General features: G+C 43.6%; 1 protein-coding gene and 1 long non-coding RNA gene across 2 annotated transcripts in view; one reads left to right on the top strand and one right to left on the bottom strand.

The window, feature by feature from the left end:
- The window catches only part of SIM2 (SIM bHLH transcription factor 2), a 56,060-nt gene extending 30,733 nt beyond the window's left edge, over positions 1-25,327 (bottom strand). Inside the window, exons 1-5 of the mRNA XM_035315756.1 lie at positions 25,195-25,327; positions 24,620-24,802; positions 18,097-18,179; positions 15,374-15,463; positions 9,033-9,141 (exon numbers count right to left, since the gene is read on the bottom strand). Coding sequence (XP_035171647.1) covers positions 9,033-9,141; positions 15,374-15,463; positions 18,097-18,179; positions 24,620-24,794 — 457 coding nt within the window. The 5' untranslated portion in view covers positions 24,795-24,802; positions 25,195-25,327. The remainder of the gene's footprint in view (positions 1-9,032; positions 9,142-15,373; positions 15,464-18,096; positions 18,180-24,619; positions 24,803-25,194) is intronic.
- Positions 23,349-25,422, top strand: LOC118160778. Its single transcript, XR_004747669.1, has 2 exons — positions 23,349-23,927; positions 24,764-25,422. It is a non-coding gene; the product is annotated as an uncharacterized LOC118160778 (long non-coding RNA).
- The last annotated feature ends 667 nt before the right edge of the window (positions 25,423-26,089 follow it).

Below are 26,089 nucleotides of genomic sequence, written 5' to 3'. Positions count from 1 at the left end.
TAGCCTGTTTATATTTTACAGATTTGTACTTTTTTACTCTTGTAAACAGAATAAATGTCATGGTACAGAAAATGAGTTTTGCTATTTTGGATAAAGAATTTGTGCATTTGTTCACTCATAATGCACAAGACTGCCAAAAAGGATTCTCCAAGCATTTCTATGAAATTATGGTTAGCTTTATGGAAGCCAGAATTGTCCATCCCTGGGGGTGCAACTATGAAATCCATCTTTGCTTTCTACTCCATCTTTCATCTCTTTTGAAAGAAAGCAGTCACAAAGTTCTGTGGTTTGCATGAAGTTTGTACTGTGGACTGAGAAAGAGCATCATATTTTTTTTCCACAGCTTCACTTCTCATGTCTCTATTTTCTATAAGGTAAAAGCTGCTTTTTTATATCATGCAATCTGCACACTGTTGCACCATATATTATCTTTACAATGTATGCTTCAACTATCATTGCAAAAGGTTATGAAACAACATTAAAAGTGAGAGCTTTTGACACAGCTAATGATGTGCCACATCAATTAAAATCTTGGTTCCTGTTTGCTCTAAGGGGCAGCTTGGGTGTAATATCAAAGGTCAGCTATCGTATGGGAGAAGAAAACCATTTTGACATGGCACACCTAGGCTGAAGTCCAGGTGTGCACAGTTACCTGCTTCTACCTTCCCACCTGCATCTTGTGTGCAGGCACATGACTTCCTCTAGTGCTGAGACATGAATGCGTGATAAACTGTGCTTGATGTCCCTGCTGGACGATTTTACAGGGTGGAAACACAGATAGCACAAGTTCATGTCTGGATAACACTTTACTGCCCATCCCCCAAACACCCTGCATGTTTTTACCCTTTCAGTTGGTTATTTTCATCTTACCTCCTCTACACTATAAAGTTGCACATGTTTTGCTCTTATTCTTGTGTAATCTGCAAAGCATCTGGGTCCCACACAGCACAATGCTAACTAAAAGAGCGTGCAAGCATCTTGGCTAGCCTCTTTTTTTTTTTTTTTTTTTTTAAGAATAGCAAGGCTACGGCTTGTGTAAGACACAGAAGAAGAGACAAAATGCCACAACTTCCAGTCCTTCATTCTGAATGTTGGTGAGCTAGAACACGAGAGAGGTAAAAGCACTGTAGGAAGCATACAAAGGAGTTGCTTATACAATAGCATGCACAGTTCTAGGGATGTCCTTGAAGCTGGGAATCCAGGATGGACCAACAGAGCCAGGGTGAGAATGGGCTTGCAAATGCCTGTGATAAACTTCCCTTATTCAGAGTAGGCCAGTAAATGAGCTAGTAGAAAATCAGGAGTGAAACCTGCAAGACTGCTGCATACTGACCACCATCTTTATTTTTACCATGCCAGAAAGAACAGTGTCAGAGTCAGTCTGTGAATAAAACTGTTCTGTGAATTGAAGTACTGCATGCAAAGGGATGAGTGAACACCACGTTTCCCCACTCTTTCTTGGATTGTGTGGTCAAAACTGGATTCCAAATAAGAGAGAAGAAATAAAACAATTACTTTCCTTTCTCCCTGTTGCACTGCAGTATCATATACACATGCAGGTTACAGCCTGAAGTGTATACCTTTGAAAATACCTCTTTTTAGTAAATGAGTGGCACCAGTTGAATGATACATATGCCTTACATTGCAAAAATGCAGATTTTATATGCATAGATAGCAAGTTCCTAAGCGCATACTAAGTTGAAAAGTGAAGTCTGTGGGCTGACTTGTTTTGTCCTGGTAATGCTCTTGCTGTGGTAGGAAAGAAATCAGCTCTGTTGTTAACCTCTGTATTTGAGTTCCAAACTTGCAAGAGCTGCCCAAATGTCTGTTTGGACAGTTTGTTCTGTGTTCTGACTGTGTCCAGAATCCTGTCAGTGCTGCAGAGAGTAAATTGTCTCAATTATCATTCCTGTCATCCAGATTCAGCATTTGCCCAAATTTTCCTTTTTCCTACAAGCGATGCTTCCAAACCTTTATTTAGAGAAGAAACTCAGCAGGGCAGTAGGCAGAAAGGAAAAGTCTAGCTCTTATAGTTTGAAACACTCTACTCTCTTGGTATACTTTACTGCTAATTACTAATGAAAAAAAAAAAAAAAGAAAAAAAAAAATGAAAAAAAATAAAAAAGCTTTTTAGTGGGGTGCCAGCAATCTGCCCTTCTTTCCACTTTTGTACATCCAAAATAATAATGTTTTCTATGTTTCCCTAGTTCAAAATTACTCCATCAGTGGCAGGATCATTATGTTAAACCCTTAGCAATGGTTAAACCAATAATAATGTTAAACCAATAACAATTCTCCTGTACTTTTAAATGAATCCAACAGCAAAAACCACTGTCAACTTTTGTCTTTTTTGCATGTGTTACTAGAACAAAAATCTTTAAACCAGTGTAACAAAAGAGCTTTCCGGACGTACACTTTTCTATTCTGTTCTTTTGGTATCAAAGATGTGTGTAGGGAAAATGGTCTTCCTCTAGAGGAAAAGTATGAATTGACATTTACTTCTTAGCTGGACTGAAACGGTGCCCCAAAAGCTGGAGAGCCAGACACAATGTGTTCCATATTCTTTGTATTACCCACATTAGGCTTATAACACATCACATAAGAATTACCCAGTTGTTAGGAAACAATTGGTATGTCCATGGTAATAACTATAGTATTCCTCTTTCCCTTTGTCTACTCTGGCATATGTCAATAAACTGCTTTTAGCACACCATGCCTTGGTGTGCAAGTCAAAGGTTGGGAAGCTGTAGCTGTTTTAAAGTATGGAAATCTCAGAAAAAGACACATGAAACCAATAAAAGACACGCTGTGTCAAACGAGCTGACTCCAAATACACACATGGAAGAGCAATATACAATGCTAAATCCCTCTCAGTATTGCTCGTTTGTCTCACTCAACCTGCAGTACAAATATTTCCAATTTCCCTGGCTTGCTTGCTTGTATTCAGCTGCAGTGGTGACAGATGTCTAGTCATACCCAGCTTTCCTTATCCCGATATTTCATACAAAAATTTCCTGCTTTATTCTTGTAGATATGGTTCAGGAGGTACAGCATTTCCCAGTGTTCTCCAGATGGTTTTGTGAGTGTTACTATCTTGCTACAAGCCTACCTCACTATGCTGCTCTTTTAACTCTTAAAGAAAGCTGTTAGGAAATGTGGTTGTTACAGACACACTATAGATAGCAACATCATTTGGAGGACATAAAATCCCCACTTATGTTAGCACGTGCAGCCCGGTTTGTGTCATGTTGTTTCCTCTAAAGAGCACGCAAGGGGGAGCTGTGTGTAGCCAACAGTTCTGGTGCAATCTCTTCGTTCACTCCCTGAAACAGCCAGCCACTATTTCAGACACCTTGACAACGTTTATCACCTCCAAACAAGGTATCGTGTAGCAATTGCTTCACAAACCTCTGCTGGCATTGTATTTCCCACCAGGCTAGCACCAAAATGGTTTGCTCCTGACCAGTAGCAAATCAGACTTACTAGCCTGACAGAAGTTTAGGTCTATGCTAGGTGTGAGGTGAGAAGAGGGGCATACTCCTCCCACACCTCTATGAAGTTCTGGAGCTGCTGCTGGTCAGGCAGGGTTTGGCATGGCACCACAACCTACTCGGTCTCCTCCACTGGAGACCTACTCGGTGTCCTCCTCCAGTGGGGTGATGGGCAACATGCATTGAGTCTCTTCAGTCAGTCAGAAACGTAACCTTGCAGTCTTCCAAGACTGCATAACTGCTGTTAAACTAGCATCCCCACATCTTGGAGCCCAACCGCCCTGCTTAGTGACCACCTTCTGCCCCAGCAAGAAAATCTCATCCAGTGGACCCAGTCCATTTGTTCCACTATTGGAAGAAACAGAAAAGAGAAGTTTTCAGGTGCTCCAGAGAAGACAGCATACATCAAAACCACTTCTCCAGATGCTAAGAAATCAATTTTTTGACACTACACCACAGAACAACTCCTGGATTTCTATTACCAAAGTACTGCATATGTTTGCATGGAGGCCCATGAACCTTGATATCAGCCTGTGCAACAGATACAGGTGGTGGGGAGTGCCAAATTGAGGTGTAAGGATTCACAGGTATAGAACTAAACCAGGTCACAGAAACATGCTGAGGGCTGCAAATGCTATAAGCAGTATTTGGAAAGAAGTGAAGGACCAATGAAGTCATCTGAAACCTGAGCACTGCCAGTACACATCATTTGGAACAGATATCTTTTTTTTTTTTTTTTTTTGCTAACCTATTCCAGTTGAATATAATGGATTCATTTTCTCACAACAAGTGCAAAGCTGGACTAAAGACTCATGTGAGATGATTCGCTGAGGCATGCCCACAATTAATGTGTATTTCAGAGGGTATTTTTCCCTACCCCAGCCACCCTGAGAAGGAGAATCCAGCTGTTGGCTTCTTTCATAGCAAAGGATCAGTACATATTGCTTTACATTTTCAGTGCTGGTCATGCAAATAAGAAGGCAGCTTAAAGACTTTTTAAGTTAAAGCTGAAATTCTCCAAGGCCTCCACAGACCATGAGGCTTATGGCTTTCATTGAGTCATAGGTTATAGATTATAAACACCAGAAAGGAACATTAGATCATAGGTCTAACCTGTACATTGCAGTTCATAAAACTTCAGTGAGTTACTCCTGCACTAAGATCAGTAACTTCTGTTTGCCCAAAATGTATCTTCTATAAAGGCATATACCCTTGGTCTGAAGACATCAAAAGAGGAAGAAACCACTGCTTCCCTTAGTATTTTGTTCCTGTGGTTAATCAAACCCCTAGTTATAAATGTATGCATTATTCTAATTTGAGCTTTTGTGGTTTCAGTTCACAGACACTGGTCCTTGATATGTTTTTTTCTTCTAAAACAGTCCTTTAGTTCCCAGTATTTTCTTCCCTTGGAAGTAAGCAGACACAGTTATCAAGTCACCTCCCAATCTTCTTTTTGAAAAATCAAACAGATGGTGGTGTTCTTTCATCTCTCATCTCTCATTATAAGCTTTTCCAGTCCTTCAATCATTTTTGTGGTTCTCTTCTGTACTTTCTCCAATTTGTCCTTTTTTCTTAAGTGGACAGCAGAATTATGCAGAAAAATCCAGTGTCCATTTCACTAATTCCATACAAAAAATGTAATCAGTCACCCTTGCTATTCCTCTTCACTATTCCGCTTCTTATATGCACAGATATTTTCCAGCACCCCTTTTGGCTACAGCATCACAATTGGAGCTCACACAGCTGCTTGTCTTTTATGACTTTTCAATGCTTCTGAGGGTTGCCACCTTCCAGTTTCTTGGGCCAAAACCTTTCCTTACCATAATATGATTTATGTCCTTACTGCATTGTCTGAATAGAGATGACACAACAGCTAGTTTATCATCTTCCATGTTCCCAAATTTTATTACATTTAAAATTCCTATGAAATTCAAACTCCTGGAGGTATGTGATTATTCAAGAATTTTCACTTTTTGAAAAAATAGTAAGGCATCTACCCTTTATGTTTGGAGATGTGCCTTGTTGTACCTGAAACATTAGGAACTATAAGCCAAGTTGTAAAAACTTAAAAAGTTATGATTTAAGAAGGTTTATACTTTCAACATTAATATATCTTAAGTAGATGGCTGAGATATCTGAAGAAAAATAATGTGACAGGGAGCATTATATAAAGAAATCCTCACTATGTCTGATTTTATGCCTTGAGCAATAATTTCCTTTTCCCTGAGAAATAAAACTCACACAAGTAAGACTTCTAGATCTCAACAGCTGCAAGGCTTCCACCTTTCTTATGTACTATTTGTCTTTTAGAAAAGCTTATACGAAGCTGATGAAGCACTGGAAATACAGGGAAGATTCAAAGAGAATAACAAAGGAAAATGAAGAAGATTACAAGCAAATGAAGAAATAAGGGGAGAGAATAAAAACTTACAAAGTCTGTAAAACTGGAGGGTAAAAATAACCTGTACTTTGTATTATTTAATACCAGTAACAGAATACAATGTCTAGATATGTATGTCTGCATTTGTGATTTTATTTCTACCATAATAGATCTTACCCAGCTACAACCGTCGAAATAGCAACTGAACTAAAATTATTTATACATATCTGAGAATTAGCTGAAGAATACATCCTGAGCAAGTAAAGTTAAGTGAGCCATGCTGCAAATTTGTGTTATGAATGTCTGTGTCTGCAATGCAACATTGATTTTACTCCTGAGTAATTCCACCGATTGGAGAGATCTAAAAATTACCAAAGTTAAAAAGGGAAACTTTTTATTCAACCCAGTGACTTGATGATTCAGACACATTTTAAGAGATCAGAAGAGGAAAAAAATCAAACCAAAATGACAAAAAATGCTCTTTTAAAATTCTGTTTTCCCTTTTATTAGAAAATAAAGCCACTTTCACTCAACTTCCCTAGGTACTGAGTTATTTGTAGAACTCCATGTTTTATTTAAATATTCAGAATATCTACTAAGATACAAACAGAAGTCACTTCCTTCCTGCCATTTATTTAATAGGTTTCAGGACTTCACTAAAGATACACAGGGAACCTGCTATGATTTCTATGTGCCAGGCAATTTTAAATTATACCTTAAGATTTAATGTTTACACTGCAGAAAAGGGAACCACTGGCACAGGTAAGACATAAATAAATACTTGCTCACTCTGTTTAGCTATGTATTCTGCATATTTTAATACACCAGCTCTATGCTTTATATGGGAAAGAGACACACAGGAGTAAGATTTGCATAAAAGAATCCCTATACAAACCAGAACACAGCTTAACTCCTTTATTTATCTCCCAAGTCTAGGATTCCGAATAAGATGCTGTTGTTTTCATGTTGTTATCAATTTCCTTCGCTACACAAAATTTTACACAGAACAAGACACACATAAATGGATCACATTTCAAAGTAAATTTTTCTTTACCTTTCTCACTACTGAGAACCCAGAGCTTGATGCTAATAACAAACAGCATCTATATAGAAAGAGGTAAAGCAAGCTACAGAGAATGAGGCATATAACTGGGGATGGTCACCAGCAGAATTTCATACTGAAACAGTTGCAAGTAAACTGAAATTAACAGTTTCAATTGTGTGTAAAATCTTTTCAAACACAACCAAAACAGAACAGAATTATACTTCACAGTGAGGAGAACTTGTTCATGAAATAAATAATTTGACCATTAGTAACTAAAATGAGAGGGACCTGATTATTTCAGAGAAAAAATGCTAACAGGCAAAATGAGCATCCAAAGTCATCCAAATGTGAGTAAGAAGCAGGCAATAACTATTTCTGAACAAACAAAAAAACTTCTGGGACTGCAGTACTAATGCGCTGTCTTACTTCTGGTTAACCAGAGTCATAATTTGTAGTTGACATAGTAAACAATTCGGATCAGTTGCTGGTGACTTTAAATCTGTAAAATTTAAAAATAAAATAAAATAAAAATTAACAAAACCATGACACCATTGTCATTGACAAGAGAGTGTTTATAAGAAGGTCTTACTACCAATTCCAGATACCAGCAGAACTTCATAAAAAGTCGAGGATTTATACCAGAGGCAACCCCTCCACTCATCAGTAAAGTAGGACAAGAATAAAATGCATTGTTTTCTTTTTAAATGTCAAAATTGGAAAAAAAAAAAAAAATCCCTGACAAAGGAATGAGAAAACTATGAAATAGTCAAGTAGAAACTAGAATCAGAAGAGTCCAAGAAAAAGAAGAGTTTGTTTTTCAAGACACAGGCAGGCACACAAGAGAATCTGCTTGGGGAGGAGGAAGATAGAAGACGGCTAAAGTAGTTCTTTCATTTATACCACTCAGAGCACTGTGTATGCTCCCAGGAACATTCGGCTCCCCTGCATTCAGAGAGCAGTGCTTACGGAATCACAGTGGTTGGAACTGTGGTGAGATTGCCAAGTACAGAAACCGCACAGGCACCAGGACTGAGAAAAAACTTCCAGCTCCTGAACAGGATGGTAGTGCAAACCCAACGCTACTCATGCTTTTAGGAGCTGTGTCTTAAGAAGCCCAGTAAAAGCTCTAGTAGGATGTGAGCTCCAACTGATCAAGCAGTTGTGAAATGTACGTGGAAGCACATTGTAAAATGGAGCCAAATCATTCTGATATTTTAAAGCTCAAAGAATTGCCCAATGGGAAACGAAAGCTATTGGAGATGGTATAAAGATGCACATATGTTTGTTAATTATATAGTAGCAACAATACTGAAGTAACAATACACAAAGGGTTATGTTAATTTTTATGTGTGGTGTCTGAGCACAGCCAGTGTGGACAGTCTGATCCAGGCGGTCACATAATAAGAGTTCTGCTGTCTTCCCTGACACTCCATCCAGCTTAGCACCATGCTGTATGGGTACGCGTGGGTGAATCATCTGCAGCACCTGAACGGGATGTGTGGAGAGGCTTGGTGAATCAGTGATCCAGCATCAAGGCAAGAGGACATTATTTTCCCAGAGAGATCACTTTTTATATGAGAGCTTCTAAATGTAGGTCATTTACAAAACCCATTTTTCCTCTTCCTACAGTCCTACAGTGGAGAATATTAGCTCTGTGTTTTCATAAAAATCTCAGATTTAACGGTTGCTTTTATAATATTAAAAGTGTCCACCTATTTCCAAATTGCTTAATGTATTCTTTATTTATTATTTTCCCTAAGACCACGTAGCTGCAGCTGTGCACAGCTAGACAGTTGCAACGTTCCTGCAACCTCACCGGTTATTACAAAACAAGAGATGAAATTGCCACTGGGCAAAATCTAAATAACAGTTTAAAACTGCAGGGACTCCATGGCATGAAAAGCATTATTTAATCTATGATACCTTACTCTCTTTACTGCCACAAACCAAAACCTTGGATCATAGTTTCAGGTTCATGCTCCTCCTCCATTTGCATACATAGCTTCATAATGGATAAATATGAACTGGTCACAGCCTAGAGTTGTTACTTTTTTTTTTTTTTTTTTTTTTTTTTTTTGTTTTCCAATGGCATTTTGACCACAGATCACACAAGTACCTTGTAAGAGGTGAGGATGAAGAGGCTGGTGAGCAGTAAGAACAGCTGTCATCTCATCGTGGTCAGAAGGATGTATATACTCATAAATGCTATTACCAGTTAGCTCCACCTGTGAAGAGACATGTAACACATGAAGCAGTGCTGCTGCCCCTTTTTCCTTTCCTATCCCCCAAACATTCTGAAATGACCTGCGTATACTGCATCTGGGTAAATACACACCATTTTTTAAGAGTAAGTCAAATAAAAAACTTGTTCCAAACTATACTCCTTAAACTGCATTAATTCCTTCTTTAGCAGTAACTAACATTTTAGGGGCTTTTGTGGGAATTTCTGGTGATGATCTGGACACAGAAGAGCTGCTAGTGGAGGGAGCAGGTGAATGAAGTGATAAACTAGAGCAGCTGTAGAAATGCTAGGTTGCCACAGAATGGGATAAAATCATTGAGCTGTATTAAAGTCTCTCAGAAAGGCAGATATCCAAAAAAAAAAATAATCTTTGACAGGTTCCCAGAAACTATCACCTGCATTCAGCTGACAGTTGAGCCTTCAGAGCCAAACTGCTAGACTTTCACATTTCTTTTGTGTCTTTTCAGATCGTCCACGACATTCAATCCACAGTAGTACGTAGGGCTCAGAACGAAAGCCAGTGAATTCAAAAGACAGACTTCCATAGATTTTCATGAGCACTGGCTTGAGCCTTTGCTGCTTTAAGTAAACATGTGCATTAAAAAGACTAAGAGCTATCTTAAATATCTGAACTCTCTCTTCTCACTTGAACTTTGCTTGCACAGGAATGTATTTCCATCTTTCCCACTGTTGTACCCATAATAACTGTTGTGCAAAAAATGAGCGGCGCACACCGTATGTCCTTTTTGCTAACTCTATTTGCCACGTATAAAATTCACCAACAAAAGTCTCCAGATAGATGCAGTAATTGATTTAAGGAGTGAACCAATACTTTGAGCCTGTGTTTTAAATTAGTGTCAGGCTGCCCAATTGTTCAGTGTGGCCTGATGTGCCTTGGGCCCCCAAGATCAGAGACAGCTGAGAGGTGAAGTAATTTAACCTATTCTTCTGAGCCAATCCTACTGATTTGCTAAGATGTGTGAGTTGCCTTTTCTTTGGAATAAATGAAATTGTCTACTCCACAAAGAAATCTTTTTCTGAAAATGTTTCTCATAGTTCCATTTTCTGCATTATTCATGGAATGTCTCTTCCCAAGACTATGCAAACTAACCTTTTTTTCTAGCCATCTATTCCCCACTTCTTCTTTCCAACAACCCCTCCCTGCAAAAACAAAAACACCAACACTGACCTGATAGTCTAACCAGAGTAAAATTTCACTGAATAGGGCAAAAGAGACAGAAAGAGTAAAGATGAAAGAAGAGGAGAGATGGAGAAAGAGACAGATAAAAAGAAAGGTGTGGGAGGGAAAGAGGAAAAGATTAAGGAAAGGAGAGGAAGAAAGGGGGAAGGGAAGGGAAGGGAAGGGGATTATTTATGTTTATTCATTTATATATTATTTTTAATAATATGCATTTAATATAATAAAAGGCAGTGACTGTTCTTTTTCAGGATTATAACAGTGGGAACCTGTTATAGTAACTCCATCTTCAAACTTAGTGGTGAGGGAGGGAGGAGACTACAATCTCACTGTGAGTCATGCTTTTTACTGTTTCTATTTGTTTTTAATTATATGGGGGAAAACACATTTTTAAGTGTCTATAGCTAAGTCTGTAAATATCATAATCACCTACAGACACATAAAACTAATAATTCTCATGTTGACAGGCATTTCATTGGCCTTTACACTTAGTAAACAAACAAACAAAAAAACAATAATTGGAGAAATTCACAGCTGTGATTGGTGTTCGAACTGATAGGAGCATCATTTATGACCCCATTCTTTTTCAGCTTCCAAAAAAAAATCATTCAGAGGTAGACATGTGCAAACTATCCCTTCAATAAAAAGACTTTCTTATAGAAACAACGCCAACCAACCTGACTGGCAATATCAACTGTAGTAATCAAGAAGATCTTATTGCAACTCTGCCATTGCTAAGTATAATCATAACCACATTGACATGTATCTACTCTCTTAGAAGTGTGACACAAGGGTATCTCTTGCTTTTCCAAAAGTAGCTGCCTATTGCAAAAGAACTACTGACTGAAGTAATCATTGGTTCACAGGATTCACAGGACTGGGCCCAAGGTCATATATTTATTCAAAATTTCATTTTCATCACATAATTTTCATAAATAAAAATATTTTAGTTTTATATCTAAAGTTGAAAACTAAAGTGCTTTGTCAAGCTAATGATTAGCTTTTCTCATTACATATGTAGGAATGTTTTCTACTGTGATGTATGTATTTGCAACCCCAGCAAAGTCAGTGGGAGGTGAATATACGACACTGAAACCAAAATTGATTGTAAAAATGCTAGTGGAAACATAAAGCCGTCAGCAAAGACAGAGGACTAAATAGGAGTCAAATAACCAAAATATGTATACATAACTTTGAAACTGACCACAGTCTCCTGCTACACATAGTATATGCATGCTATTTTAAAGCCTACAATGAAACACTGAAAACTTTTTAAAAAATAAATTATATGGTTCAATTCATAAACCTTCTAAAATCCCATGCCTCAGGCTTATTAAACCAGCTTCCTCGATGCAGCTTTTTAATATCTGTAAATACCTGCTTACTACCAAATATCGCTATTTCCTACTAAGAGCTTTTTTATGTGTAACTCAGCTGCACAGTTTTTTTTTCCTGCCAAGAAACAATTCATAATAAACACAAAGTACTAAGTAGATGGATTCTAGAGCAAATAATTACATATTTTGCCTTTCATATACTTATTTGACGAAAGTAAAATAAACTCTTGGAAAAGTTCAGATGTTTGTGGTTAAATATTTCAAGATTTGTCAAAAGTCAAAGATAAGCTTGGCTCCCTCATGGACACAGAAAATGGCTGGAATAAGGTCCAGAGTTTCAGAATTTAAATATATATATATATATATAAAATTCACCATTATTTCCTAAGAGGATTTTCTTTTCCATTCTGTGTCTCTGGACTCAGAGGTGAGGGGAGGAAGGTGAGGAGGGGGGGGAATATTTGGGGAATTTGAACCTATTTACTACCCATGGAAAAAAAGAGGCAAGAAATTGGCTCTGTCTCAGCTAGCACAAGTCAGTTCAACAATGATCTGAGGCCAATTGAAATTAGATGGAGGAAGGGGTCCTAACCATCAGTATTTACAATATTTACTGTTAGAGTTGAGTGGAAAGGTTGATCAAAATCCAAACCCACAAATTAACCAACAGGTCCACAAATAGAGATGTAGTCTTTTCAGAAATATTGTTTCTGATTCTCTAAAATTGCAGGCAGAAGTGAGTCAAGTAGTGCTGAAAAACAATCCTTAATGTTATTTTTACATTTTTAAACTCGCTTAACAACATTGGCTATGAAGGCTTTTTCAGAAGGTCTAAGTTCTTTCTGCTTAACCTAGATTCAAGATATACTAGAAGATAAAGGCTACAGTAGTAGTTCTCCAAGAATATCCTGCAAAATATTTTTAAATGAACTTTTTATTTAGTTCAAATATACATTTTAAAACAAATTGCACTTTAACTGGAAATTGCTGTGTGGACTAGTTAATTGTCAAATTATTTAATAAAAAGGTCTTTCTATGCACTCTCTAAAAGATTTTCTATGATCATCATCACTCTGGTCTCAGCTTGTATTGGCTGGAGCTCTGTAAGAGCACTTGTTGAAAATATAGTGTGGGATTATGACTTGGTGAGGGAGACTTGCAGAATTTGCTTCTACAGACCAATCTCATTCTTGTTGATGACAGTGGCAAAACTCCCAGTGATTTCCAGAGTTGTAGGAACAAGAACTCATTTAGAGCCCTGGGAAGCTTACAGGAATATCCCAGTATTAAAGTATTAATACGCTAGTATTTAGGAAAAGCCTAGAATTAATTCTAGCATTACTTAAAACAAAATTGTCTCTTGAAAAATAGAACATTGAGCAATATCAAGAACAGATTAGATTATAAAACAATATGACAAAAAAAAAAATCATTGCCTTGCTTAGGTGTTTTATTTTATTTAAAAATAAATCATAAAAAGTATAATAATAATAGGAAATTAAAAAGTGTTGTTAAACTGCTGGAGCATTCAGTGTTTTGAGTCTAAAACATGTCCTTAAATTTCACGTGTCTCTGTCCTCTCTGATCTACACCTTTCTGGAAAATTCAAGGATACAGCCCATTCATTTACAAATCTTTGCTAAAGTGAAATATGTCAGATTTTGCTTAGAAAATTACTTCAGTAAACAATATGACCAAATACTTTAGTTTTCCTTAGCATATCTTGCAGTAGGGCTTATAGAGACTTACGTGTGTAGTACAGAGGGAACACAGTCTGTGCAGAGGACCATAAGATCATACCAGCTAAAGATGACTGAAGCCTGCACGATGCTTTCAGTCCCTACTCCTTGACTGTGGCAAAGTTTATTCATTGTCCTACTGATCTTGTAGGCCTTTAATTTCACCAGATGAGTGAATAATACTGAGACCTACAAGAGGATTTGATATTCCTCAAAAGAAAAAGAAAAAAAAAAAATCTGGACAAAACCTAGACCAGCTAGCACTTATCAAACAGCAAGCAGGATAGAACAATGAGACTACTTCAAGGGCAGATGGGAACACTCAGTGCTTTGGAACAATCATGCTGACTAAATGAATCTATTTAAGTAGTTAGCTACATTGTGGATCTTTTCAAAACATTACAGGGAGAAAAACATTTAATAAGACTGTTGATTCAGAGTAGAAAATGCAGCCATTTGGAAGAAAGTTTATACTAAAAGACAGTAATATTCAAAGTAATTTGAACATGCATTAAATGTTATGAAACAACTAATACTATACTGTAACAGCCTCAAATGAACAAACTACTTGAAATAAGAACATTCCCTGGACTCATTTTTAAAAGTTGGCAGACAAAAAGAATCCCTGCCAAGATTTTGATCCTCAAAATTACTTTTTCTGAAGGAGATTACAAAAACAGGAATCACAATTGCCTTTGGATTTAGAAGGGGTGTTTATGAGACGATATACTTGCTTTTTCTATCTCTTCCGTGTTCTATTTTTTCTCATAGCTACTAATTCTAATTCAGCTACTAGAAACATGCATCCAAAGACCTTCACAGTTTTTCAAACAAAAATATTAATTACTATCAAAGCTAAAGCATGCCTATAATTTCCACAACTCAGTCCCTTCTCTGTTGTTGGACATAGGCATATTCCTCAGCTGCCTTGCCTGAAACAAAACATCTTGCTCTCTCTCACCTTCATCTTCTCCTCCTCCTTCTTCTTCTTCTCCTCTCTGCTATTTATTTTTCCACTTAATTTTATTTAACTCTTAAAAGTGTTTCAGCTGTAACTGGTTCTGATGAAACAGTTCTGTTTCTTGCAAGTGTCATCCGGGGCCCAGTGAAATTAATTAGGCGTTTATCTATTGGAGTTTGGCAGGCTTTAGGTCAGGTGCTACCAATGAAATTGTGTAATACATTTACACAAAAACGTATGGAAACTTTCACTCTGCAATAAATTCAGGCTATTTGCCCTTGTGCCTGTCCCAAGAAGGCAAAAAAATTAGAAATGTCCTTCTAAGAAGAAGAAAAAAAAAAAAAAAAAAAAAAAAAACAATAAAAACCCCTTATGCGTCTTGTGCAGAACAGTAGTAAACTGAGTTTTATGAGTTCTATCACAACCATATAAAACGCTTTACTGAAAAGACCACTGAGCTGGAAAAACTCAGGGAAAACTACCCTGAATTCCATGTGAACACTCATAAATCTGCCCCCCCCCTTTCTTTTTTTCCTAAAGCACATTTACCATAAAACTCATGTTCCACATCAGATTTCCTCTCTATTTCATAGCAAGTCTCAATATCTTACACAATCTAAAACATATAGCCTTGAATTCTAAACTTTATTTCAGATGTATAGCATTACCACACAGGCAATAGGTTTGGGTTTCAAGCTCAGCGTATATCTGCAATTTGCAATATCATATTATTTATTACCCTTCTTAAAGGTAATGAGGAGTAAAATACAATGAACAAGAACAGATATAAAGACAGTCATGATGTGGTCATAAGTATAGGAAACTTCAATATTTAAGGAAGGCCATTTATCAGAAAACAAAGTTGAAGCTTTGAATACCCCTAAAAACCAATGACTCGCTATATATATGGCAAGTTGCTTGTGCTAGGTCCCAAACGCTGTATCTATATTTAACAGATGAAAAAAATAAATCACTCCTACCTGAGATAAGCCAAGATGTACAGATGCTGTTTCTGAGATATACATTATTTTGCCGTCTGATGCCACCACGAAAACAAAGCCATCCAAAGTCTGTAGAAGAGAAATACATAGGGTAAAAAGAATAACTCTGTATAAACCATATACAGTGAGGAAAAAAAAAAAAAAAAAAAAAAAAAAAGTTTGAAGCATTTTGGATAAGGATTGTTATCCAACTTAAAGAACAGAAAATATAGTATTTAAGAAGTAGAAACCTTTATCTGATGGTGTTCCTATAAACTCTATGACACACACACACACATTGTGAAATCCAATTCATTCCCCCTACAGATGCGAGCTTTACTGCTTCACTTTAAGTTAACATTCTCCTGTTGATTCTGGTTATTTTAGTACTTAGTACAAATCCTGAGCTATGTGGTACTTAGGGGAAAATCTAGCACTACGCAAGCCATTTTTTATGGTATAATTGGCAGACATAGCTTACCGCTATTTGCAATATATTTAATGATACCGTAAGCAATGCTTTAAATTTCTTTGACTATATTTTTATTAACGCATTTCTGAACAGAGGACTGTTTGCTATGTACAAGGTGAATTTAGGGGAAAAAAAAAAAAAAGTAGAATAAACAAATCAGCATTCAAAACTTTATCACACTTGAAGAGAGATACTTATGCCCATTAAGTGATATGCCTAGAGTCTGTGAATCTCAGCTAATAGTACTTTGTAATACAAATTCTTATTGATGGGAATTCTTAACTGGATGATAAATATTCCTTGTGTGAGTAAAAACTGAATTTTCATTTTGTCCTGTGTCATCCATGCAGGAAAAAATATGCTTTTGGTTAACCAAAACTGGCCGAGATTTGGACACGCAGCCTATTGAGCTGGGGTATTTTGATTCTTCAGTGCCCAAGGTCAGGCAGACTTTCAACAGCACCATATATTATGTAGTCAAAAAGTATCCACTATCTCTAATTGGTTTAGGAAGCCTTGATCAATACACACATATGAATATCACCGGAAAATGTATTTGGAATAGAGAAGTCATTTTTACAGTACACAGATTAAGCAGCCACCTATTTTTAATTCATATTTTAAATTACTGAACTTAAAACAGGAGAGAAGCAATAAAATCCAGTATGCTTCATGCTCCTACACTGCTGCCCCAATAAAAGAAAATATTCCAATTTATTCTCTGGCCTACTAACGATTCTACAGCATGTAATTGAAACCAGATTACTGTTTGCCTTCACTTCTTTTTCCCTTTTTTTGGAACATAAATTTTGTAGCAGTATTAAAATGGGAAGTAAATTATTCCATCCCTAACCATAACTTTTCATCCAAACACTGCCATCCTGCAATTGCTCTACCCACTATCACAACTAAAACTGTGTCAATCCTTTCATTACTCCATTATACGGTACGGTAGGTCTCTAACTTTCCCATCCAGAAAAACACAGAACCATAGAGAAAAGTTTAAGAACCCTTAAAATAAGTCTACAGTGGATTTGTTGGCATTATTAAAGCCTTAACATTCACAACTCAGAAATAACTGAACTGTAAAATGAGTATTACAGGTGATAAGCATATATTATTTAAGTTCATCTAATGCCAGATAAAATGTGAAATGGCGAACACGGAGGAGGAGCAAGTGTGCCAGCAGTGATTTGTATGATATAACTAGACAAACATTTTGAAGGTAGACCAATGGCTGTGAAACTTCAGCTATCAGCTTCTTAAAAGTCCAAGTGTGTTTTTCCAGGCTGGAAATACCTCCACCAAAGATCATTTTGGACTCGGTCAATCCCATGTACTTTATTTGGTCACCAAAGAACACTTCAGGACATTCTGCCCCAGGCGCTCACCCTCCTTATTCAAGGAGGTATCTCACAGGGCCTACACGACAAACCCACCAACCTTACACCTCATTGCAAATTTTGGGCGACCCCTCACAGCTGTCCCAGCCATCCCTTGGGGACAAAGGTCTCCCAGCCCTGCCGGCAGTGTGGCCAGCAGGGTTTTTGTTCAGCTTTTGTCCCCAGCCGGGTGAGCAGGGAAAACAGCTCCAGCTCTCTGACCAGAAATTAACCTTCTACAATAAAACCGACCGTTAAATGATTATGGTTTACTAGGTCTTTAAAATCGGGGGAGAAAAAAATCCTTGCGGTATTAAAATTGCATTAAAAAAAAAAAAAAAAAAAAAAAAGAGCTAAGCGTAATTATTTTTTTTCCTCCGGCTGGCATCCACGCCCCGGCTACGACTTCCTAAATTCTCCTCCGACCTACACAGGGGGAATTCAGAAGAATTCCAGAGCAGATCAACGGGATTTTGAACAACTGTATTTTCAGGTGCTAACGTCAACAGGAGATCTAATCCAGATGTGCGCCGCCTGCCCGCTGGGTCCGGCCCCGGCCCGGCTGCGTTTGAGCACCGTGCGCACGGACCCGACGGCGCGGGGCGAGATGCTGCTTCCACCAGCATCGCAGGCGGAAAAAAATAAAATAAGGTCTCGATTTAGCTCCACTCTCGGCCCGTTTGAGGGTCTGGGTGACAGGGAAGGCTTCACACGGGCTCCGCTAACAAGCCGGGGGAGGAGGAGGAGGAAGGGGTGAGGGAGGAGGAGAAGGAGGAGGAGGAGGAGGAGGAGAGGTGGGGAGGTTAATCGCCCCAAAACACAAGATTTCCGATGCGCAGCGCGTACTAGAGGAGAAAGGCGTCCACTACCTGAAGCAAATGGGATCCCAGCTCCTTGGCCACGTTGTCCAGGGGCCCTATCCTGCTCGGCTGTCCCCAGGCGTCGCCCAGACCTGCAAGGGAACCAAGGAGCTGGTTAGACCGGGGCAAGGGGCTCAGAAGGGGCCACGTCCCCGTTCCCTCCCCGCCGAGCGGGCCCGCTCCCCGGCACGGGGCGTCGTGCCCGAGCCTTTTTTTTTTTTTTTCCTTTTTTTTAAAAAAAAATATTCTGGAAATCCCGCCAAGGTACTCCCACAGGCGCTCTTTCCCCAGAGAGACGCCGTCCCTCAGCACGCCTCACGGGACGTGTCAGCCCCCAGCGCTCCCCCTCGCCCGCCATGTCGCAGCGCACCCCCACATATCGCGACAAGGAGCCGGGCACGCTTGTCCGAAGGAGGCCGAGAGCCCCAGGGAGGCTCCCGGCCCCTCCTCAGCCCCGCCGGGCTGTGTGTGCGTGTGTCTGATCGGGGATTTAGTTTGTTTTCCTTCCCTCCGTGAAAAGAAGGGGTGCTCGGGGGGGGGGGGGGGCGGGGGGCTGGTGCCGGCACCTGGCAGGCTCCACAGGGGCACGGGCGGCAGGAGGAAGGCGCAGCCATTTCGTGCCTCCTTTTGGGAGAGAAAGAAGAAAATAAGGCTTTAAGCATTTAGGGTGAAGGTTCGGTGATGGGCGACAGGCGAGGATGCTCGGTGCTGCTAGCCAGGGAGCTTTTGGGGCTGGCAGCAGCTGAACCCACGGGGTTTGAACATCGCCCAGACAGGGCACACCGGTGCACGGCCGGGAAATGGTGTTTTTCTCCCGCTGCCTCTCACCGGGGCCAGGTGCTTCTAAAGAAAACTCCCTCGGCGACCTTGCAGGGAGTTTTATTGAAAAAAAAAAAAAAAAAAAAAAAAAAAAAAGAGAGAGAGGCCGCCGCAGCGTGAGCCCCGCTCGGAGAGGAAGCTGGCACCCGGCTGGACGGCGCTGCCCCGAGCTTGGGGTTTTAAACAAGTTTTTTGGGGGGTCGTCTTTATAAAGGCTCCCCCCAAAGCCCTCCAAGTCCCACGTCTGCCTTGAGTCCCGCAGGTAGCCCTGGTCTGGAAGCCCTGGGAGCCCTTCTCCCTGCTCCCCATCCTGGGGATCCACGGCAACCCCCTCCCCAGGGACGGGGGCCTCGTCCAACTGCCCGGTCCCGGCGGGCAAGCACCCAGGAGCCTGCGGCTTCCAGCGCAGGCAAGACTGGTGTAACAAGGGCAGTGCCACCAGCCAAGGTCAGCCCCAAAAGCAGCCGCCTGCCTCCCTGCCCCGGCTGCCGCTCGGGCTGCCTGAGGGGGTGTCCCCAAACTGTAGTCCCAAAGCGACGCTTTTTGGGGGGTACACTTTCCCTCCGCTAAAAAAAAAAAAAAAAAAAAAAAAAAAAAGTTTCAGCACCCATTAGGAAATTTACTCCCAATTGCCAAACGAAAAGGAGCGATTTCGTACCGCCGTTTCCCATTTCGCAGTTTGGAAAAGGCTCCCCATCTCCCGAGGAGCCGTCATTTATTTATTATTTATTTATTTTTGTTATTTCTCCTGCCGAAATGCGGCTTCCTCTGCAGTGGGAAGTTTAAAGGATCGCGAAGGCACACCGCAGTCTCTTTCTCGAGCCGGCAGCAAATGCAAACGACCCAGCCGGTGCCGGTGCTGCGCGGATTGCCCTTATTTCGATTAATCAATTGCAAGTGTCGCAAAATCGTATTGCAACCGAAACGAGGGGTTTACAAATAATAATATTAATACTTAAAAAGAAACAAAACAAAACAAAACAGAACAAAAGTTTTGACGCGTCCTGAGAAGAGCCCTGATTTTCGCAAGGACGAGGGAGTTGAGGATTTTAGCCGCTCCCTCCTAAAGCCGCGGCCGGGCAGGTAGAGTTTCGAGGCATCACCAAAAATCCCCACGATTTCTGAGGTCATTTTCCGACCCAGGCTAAAACATTTGCTTCCTCAGATTATTATTATTTTTTTTTCCCCTTTGAAATTTTAATTTGGGGTTGCGATCGCGAACTCGCATCAAACGCCAGCGCGCCCGGTGGCTCAGCCCGACATTCTTCCCAGCTTATTTTAAAGCCGATGATTTTATCATTTAATCCACCGGCGGATCGGAGGTGGAAACGAAACGAAGGAAAACCTTCGGCTGAGATGAAGGACTAAGGCACATTAGCTCGTCTTCCCAGAGATTTGCAGACGCGCAGCCTACGCCTTGTAAGCATATGGATGCAATAGACTCCAAAGAGTTCCTCCTACCCGGCCAGTAAATAAGGCGCATTTTCACTCACTGCACTGGAGCGGGGCCAAAAGAGCTGCCGATACAAAGCGAGCGGCTTCGAATCGCTCCTCGGAGGAGGTGGAAAGTTGCTTGGCACGGCCCCGGTCGGGCAGAGGGGGCTCCGGTCTGGGCACGGCTGAGGTGCCGGGAGGGTGGATTTTCAGGAAACCCTTCAAATGTCCCCGTTTCAGCACAAGTTACCTGTGACGCTGGCCCGGAGAGAGATTTTCCCGCGAGCAGGCGGTGCTAAGGGGGAAATAAGCGGCCCTAATAGCAACAGGGCCCGCCGGCCCCCCCAGCCTCCAGCTTCGGGAGGTTTTGCGCAGAAAAGTACGGGCAAATCTCATATGGTGCAAATCCCTATGAACGGGTCCGCCTTCCTTTGGCCAACCTGGGCGCAACTCCCCCCTCCAACATCCCCAGCACCCCAATCCTCCTCTTTTGACATCTCGGACCCCAGCATTAACTTTGCACCATTTCCCAGTGTCCGGGTACGGGGGGTGTACCACGCTGTAATGAGATCTAGAAATATTTGGGAGCAATCCCCACCTTCGCTCTCCAAACGTCAGAACCGGGACGCGCGGGCATTTGAAAGCCCGGTAGCTTTTCTGTTTGGGATTCTGCTAAAAGAATTACTTAGAGATGTGTTGTGCGAGTATCGGATTGCCCTGTAACTCGGAGTGTTTCCTTCGTGCCTACTACCGTATTGTTCCTCGTCTCTCCCGGAGCGTGTGGTCCCCCCGCGTTATTCAATAGCCAGCCTTCCCCAGGAACCTGGGTCAACTACAAACGCCGGCGTTTCCAGCGCTGCCTCTCCCGGGGGATTTTTCCCCGGGCGAGCCCGGCAGAGCAAAGGGGAAACGAAATAGAGGCGACGAGCTGCCAGCAGCCCCTGCCCTCAGCGCCTCTGTCCCTGGAGGGGGACGGGGACAGCCCGTGGACTGAGGGTGTCCCTGGGCTCCGGGGAGGGGGCCGGAGCCGACGGGAAGCCCCCGGTAGCTCCCAGGGTGGCTTGAGGAAGGAGCAGGGCCGCTGAGAGAGAGAGATGGAAAGATCAAGCCTTTGAGAAGTTTAAAAGTTTAAAAATCAGGGAGAAAAAATAAATTTAAAAAGGGCAAGTCCCGAAGTCCCGGAGGAAACCTACAGAAGTCCTTCCAGGACACCCTCACGAGGCCACAGCCGGCTCTTCCCGGGGTCACGCTAAGAGGGGGGTCCCCTTAGCCCCCCCAAGGCTCCCGCAGCTCCCACGGCGGTGGCCCCCTCCCGCCCCGACGGCACTTTGGGGCGACAGCACGACACCTCTGTTGCCGCCGCTAGCCGCTATCGCGACAGCCGCGCGCTTTCTCTTTAATCATGCGGTTCATTAATTCGTTAATAAGCCTCTTCCTAGCGCGGACGAAAGAGCTGCAACTGGCCTTAATTTTCTTCAAATATTGGTTCACAGATTCACAGTCCAGATTTAATAGGGAGCGAAAACTCTGTACGCTCCTCACATTTTCTATTGTCTGCGTCTCAGAATAAGGAACAGGTCTCATGGCTGCTACTTTGTCATTTTATCCGGTTATTTCGTCCAGAGCACTTGGTACTTCGGATCACTTACTAAATACCGCGTTCCCACCCGGTTTAAATGGCCATAAAAGCGCAGTTTTGAAAACTGCGCTGGGGATGGGGCAGGGAGAGGATCCCAATTTTAGCCGGCTGAGGAGAAGCGCGTTTTCTTTAAACGTTGTTTACTCTCGCGTCCCTTTCATTTGCTCATTTTTAGAAGAAAACGCTGACAGCCAAGACAGAAGAAGTCCCGTGGTATATTTTTTCTTCCACAATAATAAGAGCCTTGGCAAAAAATCAAAACGCAGCCGAGGACGAGCTTACAGAGCCGGAGCGCGGGGGAGACTGGAGGTTGCTGTCTCCTGGACTCTTAATTCATGAATCCGCAGGTCAGAGCAAAACCCCACGGCAAAAAGTACGATGTCGGAGCACGAAATTTTTGCCTTCCAGGGCTTGCTCGACTTTGCGGGGAGAAAGGAGCTGGAAGATAAATCTCCTTTCGCTCGCGCTTCTCAGAGCCCTATCGGGCTTCTACGCGGGGGTGGGGAGAGGGTGGTGTTGGGGGGGCTCGGTCCAGACCGTGAGTCTCGGGGCAAAGGCACGAAGGGGGGAAATGGGGGTCCTGTCTGAGCCCACTTCCCCGCCCTGTCGGGGTGTTGGGACCATCTCGCCCCGGACACCTCGGTGAGGGTCCCAAAGTTTGCCCGAAGTGCGCGTCAGCGCGCTCTGGAAATAAATGGGGGGGTGGGGAGGCCAGGGGCAAGCCATACACCGATTTTTTTTTTTTAAAGCACAGCCCTCTCTCTCTCTTCCCCTCCAGTCTAGACAGAGCTGGAAGCCAGTTTTATAGCTGGACAATATTTCTGATCGCGCTGGCTACAGCTACCCCGGGCCTAGCACGCATGCCGGAGGCGTCTCAGGCCTCCCCCCGCGGCCGGCTAGAAGAGCTGAAACCCGTTCAAACCTTTTCATCTTTCTGGGGGTTGCCGGCGTGCTGGAGAGGGGCTCTGCCCGTGCCCTGAACCCTTGGCTGCGACCCCTTCGGCGGCGAACCCCAGGAGTACGGGGGTGCTACGTGTTCGCCTTTGTTCCAAGCCCCAGTAACCTCGGGCATCTGTGTGCCACCCACCCATGGGGCCCAGCGTGCTGTAACGGGCTTTTTCCCCAGGGTCTTTCTACCCCAGAATTTAGGATGAGCTGCTGGGCAGCCCGCTCCGTCCGGTGTGCCCCCCTCTCGTCCGGCAAAACCAACTGGAAGCCGTCGGGAGGTCTTGGGAGAGACCCCCACGGGAACCCCCAAGGGGAATTCACGCCCTCGGGAGGGGAAGGCAACGGCAATGGGGCGCCGTGTGCCGTCGGGCAGCCCCCCGCCCGACAGCCCGCTGCTCCCGGCTGCCTCCCTCCGGCTTCCCTTCGCTCTGCCCTCGGCGGTCCCCCCGGCCTGTCATCCCCGGCCCCAAAGCTTTGGTTGGAAATGCGTTTCCATCCGGACTTAAGACGATGAAAGATGAGGAATTCGCCGTATGCATTTAAAACGTTGCTCTTAATAAGCAGGGTGTGCGGAAGCGCACGCCCGGCCTGTTTAAGGAAGACAGACACATAAAACACCCCCGAGCTGCTGGGTATAAACCTGCTCTCGGGGTCGGCTCGCTGCTTCTGAGGATCAGTAGGGCTGCCAAAGCGGGGACACGTTCAGCAGCATCTCCGTCTGTGCCACTTTGCCTCCCTCCTAAACCAAACCCGTTCCGGGGACGCACTCCCGAGCTAAGGCCGGCGAGAGAGAGACCCACACACCCCCCCGCCCCCCGAAATCACGACGTCCTGTTTCTTACGGGGACATTTCCCCCCGCGGGATAATGGCGAGAAATCACAGCGGAGCACCGCCTCGCTTTCCCCGGCGTGCTGCGGGAGCGCACTCCGAAGGAGCCCGGCCTTGCCGTAGCGCTGCTAGTGCTTGCTCGCGAAATCCCTCAGTTAGATGGCCAGAACGGTAAGCTTTTCCTCGGCTTGGGAGTATTTTTTTTCCGACCCTCCTTCCCTCCTTATTATTATTATTATTTTATTTGTAGCCATTTAATAAAGCTCCTTAGAAACCGCGGCGGAGAGCCCAGCTTCCACTCCGCAATTTTTTAATACCTCCCCTTAGCCCCGGGCCGGAGACGCACAGACAAATAACAAAAGGGGGGAGCCGGGTTTATCCAGCCACCCCCCGACCCCAAACAGCGTTTCGCCGCACGTCCCCAAGCGCCGGGCTGGGGGAGCAGCGGGGCCGGGCGGGGGGCTTCTGCCGAGCCCCTGGGGAAGGAAGGAGCAAGGGGGTCTCAGGCCTCCAAGAAGGCGCTGTCCCACTCTCGCACAGCCCAACATGGAGCAGGTTGGGCCAATAACAACACCCACCCAAAGAGGGGGGGGGCTTTTTTCCTTTTCTTTTTCTTTTTTTTTTTTTTTGAGAAGCCGGGGGCCCCCCCAAACCCTGCTCCCCGGGGGGGGGGAGGGGGGAGGCTCTTCTTCCTGGGGGGTTTAAGAGGCTCCTCTCCAACCCCGGTCCCCCCTCTTTTCCCACCCGGGGCCGTGACCCCCCCACCCTGGCCGGGGCACGACGGAGGGGTCGGTGTCGGGGTGCAGGCCCCCCCCGGCTCTTTTCGGCTTCCCCGCGGGGAGGAGGCGCAGAGGGGTGGTTACCTTCGGGGAAGACGGCTCGCATCTTCAGGTAGCTGGTGGTGAGGCGGATGATGGATGCCTTGTCCAGCTGGGAGGTGATGGCCGAGGGCAGGGGTAGGAGTTTGGCCAGTTCGTAGAATTCTCCATTTTCTTTTTCCCGTCTAGTCTTTGCCGCGTTCTTGGATTTTTCCTTCATCGCGACTACTGCAAGGCGAAGATGACACTGGCATATTAGACCCGATCCTTCCGAATTGCAGGGGGCATGGATTTCGGCTTCAGAGTTAGTATTTTCGTTTAAGGAAGGGAGGGAGGGAATTCACCCAAATCAAATCAACTTTAAAAAACAAAAAAAAAAAAAAAAGAAAAAAGGGGAGAAAAAAAAGGGGGAGGAAAAAAAAAAAAAAGAAAAAAAGAAAAAAAAAAAAGAAAAAAACACCAAACCAAACAAACAAAAACCACCACCAACAGAAGTGGTGCGAGGAGGGGGAAGGCGATCTCTGAGCCGCAAGCCCAGCAGGCAGAGCTGATCGGGAGAAGGCAGTCCTCCTCTGCCTCTGCACTACCCAGAGCTTCGAAACCGAGACTGAGAGACCTACACAAGCCACGGTCCTCTCCTGCAGCCGGAATCGGATCTTCTCCTCGCCGGGGAGCAAAGAGCACCGGCTTCCCCTCACCGAGGGATTTCTTCTCCTCGAGCCTTCCCCGTCCAAAACCAATAATAAGAAAATATCAAAAGCAGAGCGGCCGCGCGAGAAACCATAGGGCTAGGCGGGCTGGACCATTTTCGGACGCTATTTTTGTCTCTTAAAAAAAAAAAAAAAAAATAGAGAGAGAGAGAAAGAAAAGCCCGCGCTGCTCGTTTATAAGAGAAGCTCTGGTCCCGGTGAGGGGAAGCCGGGAGGGCAGCCCCCGGCTAAACGCGAGCCTCAGCGGCCGGAGAGGGAGCCGCTGGCCGCAGCTCTGGAAGATCGCAGGCTCGCATTTCCCTCCCGGCCAGGGCAGCTCTCGGCGGCGGGAGGGCCCCTGCCCCTGCCCGGCCCCGGGGGGCGGCTTCAGCGGCGGGGGGCGGCGGGCTGCCCGCGGGGCTGGGGGCGCAGGGGGCGCCCGGCTCCTAGCGCGGCTCTCATGCGGAGCCGCCCGGGGGGCTCCGTGCTCCTCGGGACCTGCGCCCGCTGCGGCGTCGCCTCTTTCTTCCCAAACAAGTCCGAGCGCTGGCAAAGGCTGGCGGTGGATTTCTTTGCTTAGTTGTCTCGGTTTTCTCCTCTTTCAAGAATTTGCAAAATCGGAGTTTTGTTTTCTTTCTTTTTTCTTTTGTTTTTTCTTCCTTTTGTTTTTTCTTTTTCTTTTTTTTTTTTCTTTTTAAAATTGTCACGTATTTAAAGAGCTGGTGCAAAGCGCTGGCTCTTTCGCACACGCATGCCTTTCCGAGGAAGAAGGAGGTTTCGCTACGGTCACCTCCCGGGAGGAGCAGCGATCCTCACCATGCGGCCA

This window comes from Oxyura jamaicensis, chromosome 1, assembly GCF_011077185.1.
Source record: "Oxyura jamaicensis isolate SHBP4307 breed ruddy duck chromosome 1, BPBGC_Ojam_1.0, whole genome shotgun sequence".
NCBI classification, from domain to species: Eukaryota; Metazoa; Chordata; class Aves; order Anseriformes; family Anatidae; genus Oxyura; species Oxyura jamaicensis.
This window is presented reverse-complemented; position numbering and strand designations above follow the sequence as displayed.